Source organism: Orbicella franksi, chromosome 1, assembly GCF_964199315.1.
Source record: "Orbicella franksi chromosome 1, jaOrbFran1.1, whole genome shotgun sequence".
Classification (NCBI taxonomy): Eukaryota; Metazoa; Cnidaria; class Anthozoa; order Scleractinia; family Merulinidae; genus Orbicella; species Orbicella franksi.
The window spans coordinates 43,523,048-43,540,087 of NC_138145.1; the positions used below are offsets into that span (position 1 = coordinate 43,523,048).

A 17,040-nucleotide genomic window follows, 5' to 3' on the forward strand; every position below is an offset into this window, starting at 1 on the left:
TACGACCTATAAGGAAGTCTGTTTTGGGATGTTCTGTACAAGCAACATCACTTACCGATCAAACTCGAACGTATTCGTTGTTATACAGCTTGATTTAAATCCGTTAAAACTTCTCTCGATTTTATAATGATACTTTTTCTCGGAATTTTGAGAGACTCGCCTACTGTTTCAGTTTCGAATTTTTCCAGTACGAACTTCACTGTGGTGAGAAAAACTAATCTCTCATTTATTTCAACCAGTCCAAAATAAACTCGAGACTGTTCGGTAAAACTTGGTTTGATTTTGTTTGATTGATAACATGGGTGTCCATAGCGCATCAAGCTAGACAATTTACGCGTATTACGTTACCCTGCTGGGGGGAATGAGGCACTGAGTATAACAAGGAATAAATCTGAACGGGCTGATTTTGTGACCTGTAACTATCGATGCGTATTTCGGGCTTCTTGAGCTACTTTTAGCTTCTGAGGGAGAGTTAAAGAGGAATCGCGATTCACTGTTTTCCATTCCATATCCCGACATTGATTTGAAAAAAAAGTCTTTCACTCCACTTACCGAAGAGTGCAAATCATGTTTAAATCTGAAGGTGCTTACATTCGGTATCTCGGCGTTATAGTTTTTATGGGTTTAAAAACCCATCTCGCTTATCGCCAAACAGATACGTTATATGATCATCAGTTTTCCTGGAATTGCGTGAAACACCCAAATGTTTCGTAGGTGCCATGCACGTTTCCAAGGGAACTCTACTGAGGCTGGAATCCATCACTAGGAGTGTGCAACTCCCATAGTAAACCTAGGTCATAGCATTTTTACAGACCGGTCTATTTTTAGGCTTCTTTTCCCGCGAGATAGGTCGGTTTCGGTCTACATGGGCGCGCATCGGTAAGGGAAAAAATGGCCGACCTCACATCAGGAGCCCATCACTTCTACCGCTGTAATGATGACGTCAGTTAAGAATAAAGTCCCTGCTTGTGATTAGTCACTGAAGTTTCTGTGGGGGTCTGAATTCCTGGTAAATTCAAACAAAAAATAGATCGGTCTGTCAAAACGCCATGACCGGAATGTAGGGTAGTTGCATGCTCTTAGTGATTTTCTCCTGACTGAGGTAAGAACCTCATCTTGTAGTTTTTGCCTTGTTAGTCGAAAAAATATATCTTTGCGATATTCATAATATGACATGGCGAAGCTTAATCGAAGAAATTTCTTTCCAAGTTTTTTCACTCAAATTTCGAAGCCTTTTCGCGCGTATTTCAAGCTCAGTTAACCCAATCACTCTGATCTGGGCATTATTGGAAAGATCTTTTCCTGTTGCGGACCTTGAGTAGAAGTAATGCCAATTATAGTCAATGGTGTTGACGTCAGAAGTGGAACAAAAGACAATGTTGGTCAAGGCCGTTTTCGGCCGGCACAGGAGTCAAGATAATTAAAGTGTGCTTGCAGTACTGATCCGTCCTATTCACGGTGGATAATACATTCAGTAGAGAAAGGGGCGGGGGATTTACATAATATATCAAACATGAAAAGCCGTGTTTGACCACATTTTCAAACACCGAGAAGAGAGTTGAAAATACGACGCGCAGCAGAGTATTTTTGACGAACTTCGAGGTATTTGGATATGTGGTCAAACACTGTCTTGAGTGTTTGATAGATGTTCTCAATGGAAAGTAAAACTAAGAAGAAAACGGAGAAATGAAATCGTAAAAATCTATACTAATTAAGATCAGATATCCAAACACCGTCACGGTCATGATTTCCTTTGTTTAAACTAGATGAATTATTAAGGACTTTGAGAAGATTTCTTCAGGTTATTTTCTTTATAATGGAAAAGTTTCATAAAGTCTGAGCACGAGGTGAAAACCTTCTAGTCTGTGTCAAACCAACGTGTCCCATCTTGCATAAAACGAACAGCTAGGAGCCAATACCAGGCTCACCTCCAGCATTAAGTTCGCCAGTACTCATTTATACACTTAGGAGAAGAGAAGTACAAAAGTATAATGTTATTTTACACTATAGAGCTTGAGTGGTATTTTCTTTTTACAGGGCTTATAGAGGAGGACAAAATGAACAATCTAGACTACGTTTTTCAAGTCATCTGTGTTGGTTTGGCTATTGCAACTTTCCTTCTCAACACCGGTCGGGGTGTAAAAGCTATAGAGGTCTGTAAAGAATGTTTGATTTTCGTAAATAATGTGATGCCGAAAGAAAAGGAGGAGCAGGTTGTTAAATTAGTTAGCACTGCTATCTATAAAACAATCTTTATGGCGTATTGTCTTATCTTTGATTACACAAATGCCATAAAATACGGCAAGCAACTTCTTGACATTTACCTAGAGCGTGGAAAAACAGGCGAGGATGAAGGCATTCTATTATTAGAACTAGCCATGATCTATGAAAAACAATTTAAATATGTAGAGGCAGGAAAACTTTATGAGAAAGCGATCAATATCATGAGAGAAATTGGTGACAGGAGAGGAGAAGCAGTCGCTTACGGAAACTTAGGAGTTGTGTTTGAATCTCTTGGTGAACACGATAAAGCTATAGAATATCTTGGGGAAGCACTTGCTATCACAATTGAAACTGGTGACAGAGCGGGAGAAGCGAGCTGTTACGGAAACTTAGGAACTGTGTTTCTATCTCGTGGTGCATATGACAAAGCTAAAGAGTATCTTGAGAAAGCACTGGCGATCCAAATTGAAATTGGTGACAGAGCAGGAGAAGCAACCTGTTACGGAAACTTAGGAACTGTGTTTCGATCTCGTGGTGAATATAACAAAGCTAAAGAGTATCTTGAGAAAGCACTAGCGATCCAAATTGAAATTGGTGACAGAGCAGGAGAAGCAACCTGTTACGGAAACTTAGGAACTGTGTTTCGATCTCGTGGTGAATATAACAAAGCTAAAGAGTATCTTGAGAAAGCACTAGCGATCCAAATTGAAATTGGTGACAAAGAAGGAGAGGCATGCTGTTACGGAAACTTAGGAACTGTGTTTCAACAGGCTCAGGAATATGGCAGAGCTAAAGAATATCATGCCAAAGCACTTGCGATCAGGTGTGAAATTGGTGACAGAGAAGGAGAAGCAAGAGATTATATAAACTTCGGAACTAAGTTTCTATTTCGTGGTGAATATGAGAAAGCTAAAGAAAATCTTGACAAAGCACTTGCAATCACAGTTGAAATTGACGACAGAGCAGGAGAAGCAGGCTGTTACGGAAACTTAGGATCTGTGTTTCAATCTCTGGGTGAATATGAAAAAGCTAAGGAATATTTTAAGAAAGGACTTGTGATAAGTAAAGAAATTGGTGACAGAAAAGGAGAAGCAGCAGAATACTTCAACTTAGGATCATTGTTTAGTTCGATTGGTGAGCCCGTCGTTGCTGAAGGTTATCTCGAGAAGGCACTTTCAATTAATCAAGATATTGGACACCTAGACAAAGAGTTTGCATGCCTTCGTGAACTTACAGTCGTGAAGATAGCCCAAGAAAAGATCCAGGAAGCTTTTGAGTGTCTGGTCTTGAGCATGGAAAAAAGCGAAAGTTTGCGTGCTTTTCTAAGAGACAACGATCAATTTAAAGTATCGCTTTCAGATATTCACAGCTTTCCTCATCGGATTTTCGCTCTCTTCCTTGTTTTTCGGGGGAATCCTAACAAAGCCCTTTATGTTACAGAGCTGGCACGCGCTAGGGCCTTGGCAGACTTGATGGCAACTCGGTACTCTGTTGAAAGGCAAATCTCTGCTGATCCGCAATCTTGGATTGGCATAGAGAATATTGTGAAACATGAAAGCAACTGCTCTTGTCTGTACATTTCTAATCATAACAAGAAAATGTTTTTGTGGATTATCAAAACAAGCGGAGTCATGCATTTTCGAACAATAACAGTAAATGAAAGTGATATCGCTGCCGGATCATCTGACAGCTTGGAAGAGTTTTTTGCTAAACGCTTCCGCAGCTTTGGTATTTTATCCGAAGAGGATTGCGAAGATCGATCTTTAAATGATATTGAGCCAAAACCAGATATCTCTCATGAGGAGGAGCTCGCAGCTTTGCGACAAGGAAGGGGTGAGGATGATCCCGAACTGAATCTAATCTTGTTCTACAATATGATCATCGCTCCTGTGGCCGACTTACTTGAGGGGTCCGAGATCATCATTGTTCCTGATCCCTGCTTGTGCCATGTTCCATTTCCAGCTTTACTTGATGACAGTGGAAAGTACTTATCAGACACGTTTAGGATTCGCATTGTTCCTTCCTTGACCACTCTCAAATGCATCCAGGACAGTCCTACTGACTATCACAGTCAGTGTGGTGTTCTGATAGTCGGTGATCCTGAGGTTGGTAGAGTACGTTACAATAGTCGTCGTACAACCTTCAAACCATTGCCCTTTGCAAGAAAGGAGGCAGAGATGATTGGGCGACTGCTAGGTGTTCAGCCTTTGTTAGGAGAGAAAGCAACCAAGCAGGCGGTGCTTGAAATGCTACATTCAGCAGGTCTGATACATTTTGCCGCACATGGTGATGCCGAAAGAGGAGAAATTGTCCTCTCTCCTGGGCGGTCTACTAAGAAGTTTCCTACAGAAGAAGAGTACCTTTTGACAATGTCTGACATTTCAGAAGTTCAACTTCGAGCTAAACTTGTTGTACTTAGTTGTTGTCACAGTGGACGTGGGAAGATCAGAGCCGAGGGAGTTATCGGAATTTCTCGAGCGTTCTTAGGATCTGGTGCACGCTCAGTGTTAGTGGCACTGTGGGCTCTAGAGGACGAAGCAACAGAGCAGTTCATGAGTCGCTTTTACGAGCATCTTCTAGGTGGACAGAGTGCCAGTGAATCTCTTCACGAGGCCATGAAATGGATGCGGAGTAACGGCTGGCCTGAAGTGAGGCAGTGGGCACCGTTTATGTTAATTGGAGATAACGTGTCATTTAAATTTGGAAAATAAGGGTAAGTTTTCAGATAAGATAACAATAATTTTATCATTCTTGTGTTTTGAAGCCAGTATCCTTTAACTTGCATTTCATTACAAGTAGCAAGATCCCGGCAAATCATGCCAATTCTGTTTCAAGATTGCTTCAACTATTTGAGGATGTCTTTTAATATGAACTAATTTAATTTGGAGGGCGTACAATGCACTGTCAGAAAAGTTCTTTGTAAATGAAAGGAGTTTTTACCATGTGATCAACTCTCGACTGGGTTAATCTTCTGATGGTTGGATTTCAGCAGCCAGGCCTATGTATTTCAGTAAAAAAGGTTGGCCAATGATCGAAGGCGACGTGGTACCTTTTCAAAGTCGGTTAAAAATGCAAAGATATGGACTTCATTCAAATTCTTTTTTAATCAATAATTCATCAGTGTTTACACTAAAATCGTCTGTAATAGTGAAATATTCTTTTGGATTATGACCAAAATACGACTTACAAACTTAAGTCGGGGAATTTGCGTCCTATCCTTTAGTGCTGCCAGATTCAGAAACTGGGTTTTTAACGGTACAATAGAATATAGGTTTGTAAACTCTATTGACCAATCAGAGCGCGCGTAGTATCTCTGGTATTATATAACAGCCATAGCAACCGCTGGCATATTTCTCAGTGCTGTAAAATCACGTTAGTTGTTAATCCATGGCCAATGAGCACTCGTTTTAATCTCTCGGATCGCGCCAAGTAAGACCCAAACGTTGTTGGTGGTATCTTTTAGATCAGAATTAGCTTAATACAACTAAGGAAGTAGCGTTTTTAATATTCTATGAAGGCTTACTTGAAGCTACTTTACCTGCGGGGGCGACGGGGGTGCTTGTCGTACCTTTTAGGGTTTAAGAAAAGGTTTCGGTATCTCGCTCGGTGGGAGCTTCCGGGGTACGTTATAGGGTTTTGAGCCAAAAAAAAATATGACGGGTATAGTTGATTTTCAACTTTACGAGTAGAAGGTATTTGGAGCAATCGTCTTTAACGCTATTAAAAATTATGAAAGTGTCAGTTAATTTGTTGTTTTAAAATTGGTACCTTTTAGTGGTGAAAAAAATTCAAGCCACGCCCACAAAATAGGATCTTGGAACCTCTTAGGGGCTCTTTTCAAAATTTCCCACAAGCACTCCCGTCCTTTTTACATAGGAGTCTCCGAGGGACTTTACCCTGTTTACATGAAGAAGGAAACCATTTCAGGTGGCGAGTGAATCTATTGCTTACTCACAGTAACTGGTTATTTTTATGTTCTTACAGAAACGTTGTGCATCAGCCTCGTACTTGGGTCTGACATTGAAATACAAGATGGCCACCACGAGGTGTTTTCCCCTCGGCTTTTGTCCTGAGTACGAACAAGTTTGAGCCAAAGCGACATTTCAATTTTTGTGTGAATAACTCCGTGACAAGACTGATTGATGTGATAGGAAAGTAGTAACAAGTAATCAGTGACTAAGTAGTCAGTAATAAGTGATCAAATCCTGATTTCCCCTTATAAGACCATGAAATTTTAAACAAACAGAAGATGAGAAGAACGAAAGTCATCAACTAGGAGATATTGTCTTGATGAACTCTTAAATTCTCAGAGCTAATATCAACGGAAATGTATGGCAATAAGAAGGGAGGATCGGCATTTTGAGCTTAGGACAGAACTGAAGATCACTGGCAAGAGGATTCAGCAAACTTGAAAACCTTGGGTCGTTAAGATAAACTAAATCAACATTTGGCTGGTTTACATGGTAAAAAGTCGTCGCTGGTTGAACGGTTACCCCCATCCTCCTCGAACCAGCCTGTACTTAGCGTTTATATCAGAAGAGTTGTCCAGTCTGACCACAGCAGACATTGGCCACCTAGAGTTTGCTCTTTCTCTCTACGTCTCTATTTATCCCGGCTAGGGATGGGTAGTGATATATTCTCCATGCCTTCAAATTAAGTTCTGCTCCACCAAGGGGCACCCTGTTGCCCAAGATTTCTCATGTACTAAGTAAATGGTTCTCTGTTATTGATAAACCCACTTACTATACAGAGCTTTCCTCCTTGTAAAACGGCGCAGTGTTTAAGTTTTACACGCCGTGTATTACACTGTGATAAAACACGACAGTTATTTGAGAACACGAGGGAGATGTAGAAAACACGACTCGCAGGGGAGTTCTTTCTACATTTCTTGAGTGTTCTCAAATGTCCGGTGTGTTTCATCACAATGTAATACTCGGCTTAGGTTTCTTTATTTGCTTCATGATGTAGATTTTACATGCCGCAAGTAGAAGCAAAGAAAATGTTTCTCTCCATCTCTAACAAAAATGCTGAATAGAGGTAATGTGGCGAAAAACAATAAAACACGCTTTTTCTGTTTTGTATTGTGATAAAACATGGCTTTTCGACCAATCAGAGCGCGCGCAGGGTCCTATCTCCCTTATAAACTTATTTTAATTACAATAAAATGTTTTAGTAAACCGTAGTAAAAAAAACCAAAAAAAAGTAAGATGTGTAAATAAAGTTCAGTTCCTCGGGCGCGCTTGTAAAAAGTCAATTTTTGTCTCTTCTGCCTGTAGGAATATCCCATGTTATTTTCATTTGCAAGATGTAACGATGACTTAGCTTAGGTAGTCTTAGGAAAAGTAAACACATATATTAAAACACTTTTTGCTACCATGTCACGATCGTTAATTTGCTGTCGGCGACATTTGTATGATTGCGGCTTACATTGATACGTTTGTAATACATTTGCTTTCTTATATCTTTGATATATTGTAATATCTTTTTCGTAGTTTTATATTTTACTTTTAAAGTCAACTGTAAAAGAACCAACGTAATTGGTCGAGCCTCTTTAAATAAAGTTGGTTGATGTTTTTATTATCATACGCTGTGGTCACTGCTTTCTCATTGACTAACACCCGGAGGGGGACTCCCATATAAAAAGGACGGGGGGTGCTTGTCGCACCTTTTAGGGGTTAAAAAAGTAGTTTTCGTGCCTCTTAGGGTGTTAAGCCTCAAAAGGTCCACAGTGGGAACTGTTTCGGCACCTTTCCGAGTATTGAACCGAAGAAATAGAACAAGCTTTAATGAGTTATGTAAGAATTGGTATCTCTTAGAGGAGAAATAAATTGCAAGCCACGCCCACAAAACAGGATCTTGGTACCTCTTAGGGGTTGTGTTCGGGTGAGGTAGCAGCTCTCGTAAGGTCTCACGTGAATGGCTTGATACCCCTTCAAAAACAACAACAGCTGCTAACTATGAAGAGAATTACAAGCTTACGAGAGCTGCTACACTTTTGTTCTTATCAAAATATCCGACGAGCAGCCCGTGCTTTTTCTATGGGTATCCCCTTACTAATGTGATCTGCTGGCGCATATGTCAGATTAAGGTAGATTATAAATCTTGGAAACCATCGCGCAGTGAAGCAAACATGTCTTGGTTGTGTTCTGCGCAACAGGATGTTAGTCATTATTTTCTTTGAAACAATGTCAGCCGCCATGTTGTGACGTCACTGCGCACATGTAACTTTACATGCTTTGTTATTTCTATGCAGTTCACCTGTATTATGATGTAGTTTGAGGCTGATTTATGAAAGCTCAGGATCCGAGAAAACACTGTTGAAAGTAAAAATCAACAAAGGCAGAAGAAGAAAACTGTGTTTTTTTTTATCATTTATAAGGTAATCTATCTGTGTTTGAAAGCTTATAAAGAATCCCTGACTAGGCGAGAAAAAACCATTGTTTGATGTATCGATTTTGCACCGGGATTTTGCATAATAAGGGTTACGTTGTTACCGTGTTTGAAAAAGCTCGCGTTAATCAAGTCGCAGCGAAGTAATTTGTAGATATTAAGAAGTACAGGGAGATCAACCTATTCGATGGACAACACAGCGCCATATCTATGAAATGGCCTGTTTAGAAATTGCCATCATGAGTTTTATGTCAATTGCGTGGGCGGGCGTGAGCGCCATGATGACTAAATAGGCGGCTTAAGCAACGACGACGGCGACGCCGAGGACTGCGTCGAGTCAAAAATCAATTTTTATTTTACCAGCGAAATTCGCGATTATCTTGATCTGTTCAGTACCCCAATGGCTCTGAAAACGTGCTCAGGCTAACCATGCAACCAGAGCGTTCCATTTCAAATGGAATTACGAAAATTAGCCGTTGTCGTTCGCGTTCCTCAGACTACACAGAACTTGTTCATTTCATGTTGTTGTTGTTGTGCAGAGGACGGCAAAGAAATGTACAAAGATTTATTACGCACGTGCACAGCCATTGTTTTGCTCATTCAACCTTATGTTTGGTGACATTCTCTTCGCCGCCGTCGTCGTAGTTTGCTTAAACTCCCTAATATTTCAGGTAAACAAATATCTTGCCGTTTTTCGGATTAATTTCAAACGATTAATTAACTCGCGAATCATCTAACATAGCATTCGGCTACCTTAGCTCGCTGTTAGGGCGGTGCTATTTAATGAAAATTTATTTGCATCTAAACTTGAGTCATGCATGGCGCCCAAGCCTTCAACATGGCGGCCACAATGGGGGACCTTCAACGAGTTTGTCAGTGTTGTCGCAATCTCCTTAAAACGTAAGTATAAATTGTTTGCTTACACGCACTATATGCTCTCATCATGACGACTTGCTAAAAATTCGGGTTTTTTAAACTTTCTTTTCTTTTAAAACATAAATCATACTGATTGATCTACTATCAAAATCAGAAGCATATTATTTGTTTCTATCGAAATACACGGCGTCCTTAGTAATGATGGCGACTGTTTCCAAACCAGTATCAACGTGAAGAATCGTTAACTGAATTTTTAAACAAAAAAAAAAAAATTTACGTCTCCTCGATCAAATCTACAAGCGGTAATGAGGGACTGGTGGTTGATCGCCGGGTGGGCGTTCAAAGCGCGAGCAAAGACCTGTTTACATTATAAGTTACTAATTTATCACTGACTGTTTTTAAGATGTTACCTCAACACGTTTCGTTTAGTGCTTGACGGTTTATGGGTTGAATCTGAAAGGCTTTACACGTGATTCAAAAAGGCAGCACGTTAAACGCGCACTGTTAGAGGGCGACATGCAAAATTGGAGAAACGCATCGCGGGACTCACGCGCGTGCTAAACATAGTCTGGCGCGATATTTTCTGAACAGGCCAATAGGCCATTTGCGATTGCCTTTCGCCTCTGTGTAAAACGAGTCTTCGTACGAAACCATTCGTAGGAAAATGAGTTCTGCATACAAATTCATTTTCATCCAAATCAAACTTATTTTTATAAGAAAGGTTTTGCATGGTACTCTAGCCTGCAGTTCAGGTGTTTTCCATCTGTTCACGTGCTATCGGTACTCCTACACCTTAGGACCTCTTTTCGTCTCTTGCGAGTTTGAATCCAAGGTGGCGCTTGCCTTATCAAAATGCGTGCGCTCGCTGGACAAAATACTCCTGCACTGCAGGCTAATGGTACTCTACTACGTTTTTGACGGGGAAGCTCTGGCCGGAGGTCCAACCCCTTACCCTCTTGTATACCATTTTTCACACACCTTCTTAAAAATACTGCATCCGTTTTCTGAACATTTGGAATAAAGTTAATGAAAAATATTACGGGAGAACATCAAGCATTACCAGAAGAGATGTTAACCAAAAATCAAGTATTTATATTCAGTTTATGTTACGGCAGGAGTCAAGATACTCCCATTTCCCCACCCTTTCATATACCTCAACTTGTGTAATCCAAATCAAACTTATGTTACTCTAGTACGTTTTTAACGGGGAAGCTCTGGCCGGAGGTCCAGCCTCTTACCCTTTTGTATACCATTTTGACAGAAAAGCTACCCTATTTGGATACCTATTATTGAACAAGGCATCCCTTTCACACACCTTCTTAAGAACACTGTATCCGTTTTCTAAACCCTTGGAATGAAGTTAATGAAAAATATTGCGGAAAAACATCAAGCATTACCAGAAGAGATGTTAACCAAAAATCAAGTATTTATATTCAGTTCATGTTCCGGCAGGAGTCAAGATACTCCCATTTCCCCACCCTTTCATATACCTCAACTTGTGTAATCCCTACCCTTTTATATCCCTGAGTCCTGAGAAAGGTACTCCTTTTGGGCGGACCCCCCCCGTATAGGATATTATAGGGAGTACACTACCCCCCCCCCACGGGTACATGGTAAGTTACCAGTTTGCCACTGACTGTTCTTAAAGTTGTTGTTTATCAACACGCTTCGTTTAGTGCTTACAACTTCATCAGTTGAAACTGAAAGTTTTTTTTATTATATAGGCACGAGTGTTTTACTGGAAAATACACCACTCGTAAAATTCATACGAAACTACATCCGGGACTCGGATGGCGTATTTTCCATATCCTTGTGAAGATATTGATGACTTCACTGATATCATGTTTGAACCTTAAACTGTACTTAAATTTGTTGGTGTATGATCGAAAAATCTTCGAATCTTCCTCGAAAGTCTTCAGCAATCTTCAGTAATCTTCCACATTTTCGGAAATTGTTCGGAAGGAGAATCTTTGATCGGAAATCTTCAGAAATTGGTCGGAAATCTTCGGAAAATCGTCCAAAACGTCGTTATTAGTATGTCTATATGATAAACAAAATAATGCATAGTTCCTTTTTAGATATGGAATATCTCTTCTCGTCTTCTCTTCTTCTTCTCTCTTTTCTTCTCAAAAAGACAGCTCGTTAAACGAACGCGCTTAGAAACTTAGAAATGTAGTGCGCGACTCACGTGCTCTATGTTTTTTTTTTTACGTTTTAGACGTGACCTTCCAAGGGTGCTCGTATATTGAATCACGTGTAAAACTTTTCAGTTTCATCTGAAGAAGGTCTAAGCACTAACTGAAACGTCTTGAAGTCACATCTTAAAAACAGTCAGTGACAAACCAGAAACTTAAAGTGTCATCTCCTGACTACAATTACTTAATGTTTAAATACGTGTTTACATCATGAAGAAGAGTTTTTTTTAGTAAGAATTGTACCCGCCCACTCCTCCTCGAGTCATTTTTTACCGGTAATTTATCTGAAAAAAAGTTTTCCTCTCTTACCAAGTTCTTGCTCATGCTCTATAATTATGTCCTTATTAATCATATTTCTGGTTTTTAAATGATCTTCCGCAAAGATCACGCGCAGACAAACATTTCGTTTCTTTTTTCTCCGCTTGGCACGTCAGATGCTGCAAAACTGAAATGGTTCTAAGGATGGATAATTTATGCGAGCAACACAGTTATAAGCAGTAAAACACAGACGCACCTCTACAGTTTTTGTTTGGAAGAACGAACGACTGAATACAGGCTACTGCGCAACGGTAAGTTATTCGTTATTTTGTTTAAAACAATGCATTATTTGGGCTTCCACCGATAACATTTAACATATTATTCGAGGTATCACAAAAACCTCCTCAAATGATGTAATGCTTGGCCGAGTTAAGACGCGGAGTTCCCTGCTAGCAGTCTATTAGTGATTTGCCTTAGGAAATGCTACATGACCCGCCCGACCAGTTCTTCGATTCCCTCCCTTCAAGCCTATGAATAGACTACAATGATCAAGAACGCACCTTTATATTTAGTTGACAAAGAAACTGCCCAAATACCGACACCAAGTAGAACTTTAAATCGTACCATGACACTACAAACAAATGTTCTTTACCGTGTACATGTACAGCATGGCTTTGCTGTACGACCTATAAGGAAGTCAGTTTTGGGATGTTCTGTACAAGCAACATCACTTACCGATCAAACTCGAACGTATTCGTTGTTATACAGCTTGATTTAAATCCGTTAAAACTTCTCTCGATTTTATAATGAAACTTTTTCTCGGAATTTTGAGAGACTCGCCTATTGTTTGAGTTTCGACTTTTTCCAGTGCGAACTTCACTGTGGTGAGAAAAACTAATCTCTCATTTATTTCAACCAGTCCAAAATAAACTCGAGACTGTTCGGTAAAACTTGGTTTGATTTTGTTTGATTGATAACACTGGTGTCCATAGCGCATCAAGCTAGACAATTTACGCGTATTACGTTACCCTGCTGGGGGGAATGAGGCACTGAGTATAACAAGGAATAAATCTGAACGGGCTGATTTTGTGACCTGTAGCTATGGATGCGTATTTCGGGCTTCTTGAGCTACTTTTAGCTTCTGAGGGAGAGTTAAAGAGGAATCGCGATTCACTGTTTTCCATTCCATATCCCGACATTGATTTGAAAAAAAAGTCTTTCACTCCACTTGCCGAAGAGTGCAAATCATGTTTAAACCTGAAGATGCTTACATTCGGTATCTCGGCGTTATAGTTTTTATGGGTTTAAAAACCCATCTCGCATACCGCCAAACAGATACGTTATATGATCATCAGTTTTCCTGGAATTGCGTGAAACACCCAAATGTTTCGTAGGTGCCATGCACTTTTCAAAGGGAACTCTACTGAGGCTGGAATCCATCACTAGGAGTGTGCAACTCCCATAGTAAACCTAGGTCATAGCATTTTTACAGACCGGTCTATTTTTAGTTTTTTTTTTTTCCCGCGAGATAGGTCGGTTTCGGTCTACATGGGCGCGCATCGGTAAGGGAAAAAATGGCCGACCTCACATCAGGAGCCCATCACTTCTACCGCTGTAATGATGACGTCAGTTAAGAATAAAGTCCCTGCTTGTGATTAGTCACTGAAGTTTCTGTGGGGGTCTGAATTCCTGGTAAATTCAAACAAAAAATAGATCGGTCTGTGAAAACGCCATGACCAAAATGTAGGGTAGTTGCATGCTCTTGGTGATTTTCTCCTGACTGAGGTAAGAACCTCATCTTGTAGTTTTTGCCTTGTTAGACGAAAAAATATATCTTTGCGATATTCATAATATGACATGGCGAAGCTTAATCGAAGAAATTTCTTGCCAAGTCTTTTCACTCAAATTTCGAAGCCTTTTCGCGCGTATTTCAAGCTCAGTTAACCCAATCACTCTGATCTGGGCATTATTGGAAAGATCTTTTCCTGTTGCGGACCTTGAGTAGAAGTAATGCCAATTATAGTCAATGGTGTTGACGTCAGAAGTGGAACAAAGGACAATGTTGGTCAAGGCCGTTTTCGGCCGGCACGGGAGTCAAGATAATTAAAGTGTGCTTGCAGTACTGATCCCTCCTATTCACGGTCGATAACACATTCAGTAGAGAAAGGGGCGGGGGGATTTACATAATATATCAAACATGAAAAGCCGTGTTTGACCACATTTTCAAACACCGAGAAGAGAGTTGAAAATACGACGCGCAGCAGAGTATTTTTGACGAACTTCGAGGTATTTGGATATGTGGTCAAACACTGTCTTGAGTGTTTGATAGATGTTCTCAATGGAAAGTAAAACTAAGGAGAAAACGGAGAAATGAAATCGTAAAAATCTATGCTAATTAAGATCAGATATCCAAACACCGTCACGGTCATGATTTCCTTTGTTTAAACTTGATGAATTATTAAGGACTTTGAGAAGATTTCTTCAGGTTATTTTCTTTATAATGGAAAAGTTTCATAAAGTCTGAGCACGAGGTGAAAACCTTCTAGTCTGTGTCAAACCAACGTCTCCCATCTTGCATAAAACGGCAAGCTAGGAGCCAATACCAGGCTCACCTCCAGCATTAAGTTCGCCGGTACTCATTTATACACTTAGGAGAAGAGAAGTACAAAAGTATAATGTTATTTTACACTATAGAGTTTGAGTGGTATTTTCTTTTTACAGGGCTTATAGACGAGGACAAAATGAACAATCTAGACTACGTTTTTCAAGTCATCTGTGTTGGTTTGGCTATTGCAACTTTCCTTCTCAACACCGGTCGGGGTGTAAAAGCTATAGAGGTCTGCAAAGAATGTTTGATTTTCCTAAATAATGAGGTGATGAAAAAAAAGAGGGAGCAATTTGTTGATTTAGTTAGCATTGCTATCTATAGAACAATGTTTATGGCGTATTGTCGTATCCCTGATTACACAAATGCCATAAAATACGGCAGGCAACTTATTTTCATTTACCAAGAACGTGGAAAAAAAGATGATGAAGGCTCTCTATTTTTAAACCTAGCCATGATATACGAAAAACTATTTAAATATTTAGAGGCAGGAAAACTTTATGAGAAAGCAATCAAGATCATGAGAGAAACTGGTAACAGGAGAGGGGAAGCAGCCGCTTACGGAAACTTAGGAGCTGTGTTTTCATCTCTTGGTGAATACGATAAAGCTAAACAGTATCTTGACAAAGCACTTACGATCAGAATTGAATTTGGTGACAAAGCAGGAGAAGCAAGCTGTTACGGAAACTTAGGAGCTGTGTTCCACTCTCTTGGTGAGTATGGCAAAGCTAAAGAATATTTTGAGAAAGCATTTGCTATCAGAATTGAAATTGGTGGCAAAGCAGGAGAAGCGAACTCTTACGGAAACTTAGGAACTGTGTTCCACTCTCTTGGTGAGTCTGGCAAAGCTCAAGAATATCTTGAGAAAGCACTTGCGATCAGAATTGAAATTGGTGACAGAGCCGGAGAAGCAAGCTGTTACGGAAACTTAGGAGTTATTTTTGTATGCCGTGGTGAATACGACAAAGCTAAAGAGTACCTTGAGAAAGCACTAGCCATCACAATTGAAATTGGTGACAGAGAAGGACAAGCAACCTGTTACGGAAACTTAGGGACTGTGTTTCAACATGCTAATGAATGTGGCAGAGCTAAAGAATATTATGAGAAAGCACTTGCGATCAGTAGTGAAATTGGTGACAGAAAAGGAGAAGCAGCAAAGTACATAAACTTAGGAACTAAGTTTCTATCTCGTGGTGAATACGAGGAAGCTAAAGAAAATCTTGACAAAGCACTTGCAATCACAGTTCAAATTGATGACAGAGCAGGAGAAGCACGCTGTTACGGAAACTTAGGAACTGTGTTTCAATCTCTTGGTGAATATGGTAAAGCTAAACAATATTTTAAGAAAGGACTTGTGATAAGTAAAGAAATTGGTGACAGAGCAGGACAAGCAGCAGATTACTTCAAGTTAGGTTCATTGTTTCATTCTATCGGTGAACCTGTCGTTGCTGAAGGTTATCTCGAGAAGGCACTTTCAATTAGTCAAGATATTGGAGACCTTGACACAGAGTTTGCATGTCTTTGTGCACTTACAGGGGTGAAGACAACCCAAAAAAAGATCCAGGAAGCATTTGACTATCTGGTCTTGAGTATGGAAAAAAACGAAAGTCTGCGTGCTTTTCTAAGAGACAACGATCAATTTAAAGTATCGCTTTCAGATATTCGCAGCTTTCCTTATCGGCATCTTGCTGCCTTCTTTGTATTTGAGGGGAGTCCTAACAAAGCCCTTTATGTTGCAGAGCTGGCACGCGCTAGCGCCTTGGCAGACCTGATGGCAACTCGGTACTCTGTTGAAAGGCAAATCTCAGCTGATCCGCAATCTTGGATTGGCATAGAGAATATTATGAAACAAGAAAGCAACTGCTCTTGTCTGTACATTTCTAATCATAACAAGAAAATGTTTTTGTGGATTATCAATACAAGCGGAGTAATGCATTTTCGAACAATAACAGTAAATGAAAGTGATATCGCTGCCGGATCATCTGACAGCTTGGATGATTTTTTTGCTAAAAGCCTCCGCAGCTTTGGTATTTTATCCGAAGAGGATTGCGAAGATCGATCTTTAAATGATATTGAGCCAAAACTAGATGTCTCTCAGGAAGAGGAGCTTGCCACTTTGCGACAAAGAAGGGGTGAAGATGATCCCGAACAGAATCTAACCTTGTTCTACAATATGATCATCGCTCCTGTGACCGACTTACTTGAGGGGTCCGAGATCATCATTGTTCCTAATCCCTGCTTGTACCATGTTCCATTTCCAGCTTTACTTGATGACAGTGGAAAGTACTTATCAGACACGTTTAGGATTCGCATTGTTCCTTCCTTGACCACTCTCAAATGCATCCAGGACAGTCCTACTGACTATCACAGTCAGTGTGGTGTTCTGATAGTCGGTGATCCTGAGGTTGGTAGAGTGCGTTACAATAGTCGTCGTACAACTTTCAAACCATTGCCCTTTGCAAGAAAGGAGGCAGAGATGATTGGGCGACTGCT

The 17,040-nt window shown here is 40.2% G+C and overlaps 2 protein-coding genes across 2 annotated transcripts in view; both read left to right on the forward strand.

Annotated features, from left to right (window-relative positions):
• The first annotated feature begins 3,998 nt into the window (after positions 1-3,998).
• On the forward strand, positions 3,999-7,808 carry LOC145481971 (tetratricopeptide repeat protein 28-like). Its single transcript, XM_081460559.1, has 2 exons — positions 3,999-4,936; positions 6,208-7,808. Exon 1 carries the CDS (start codon positions 4,098-4,100, stop codon positions 4,932-4,934), a length of 837 nt encoding a protein of 278 aa, XP_081316685.1. The 5' UTR covers positions 3,999-4,097; the 3' UTR covers positions 4,935-4,936; positions 6,208-7,808.
• Positions 7,809-14,668: 6,860 nt separating this feature from the next.
• The window catches only part of LOC145480924 (uncharacterized), a 40,642-nt gene continuing 38,270 nt past the window's right edge, over positions 14,669-17,040 (forward strand). The window contains exon 1 of the mRNA XM_081459270.1: positions 14,669-16,028. Coding sequence (XP_081315396.1) covers positions 14,684-16,028 — 1,345 coding nt within the window. The 5' untranslated portion in view covers positions 14,669-14,683. The remainder of the gene's footprint in view (positions 16,029-17,040) is intronic.

Excerpts from the sequence above, each read along its gene's own strand:
- LOC145481971 (XM_081460559.1), top strand. The coding sequence starts at position 4,098 with ATGATCATCGCTCCTGTGGCCGACTTACTTGAGGGGTCCGAGATCATC.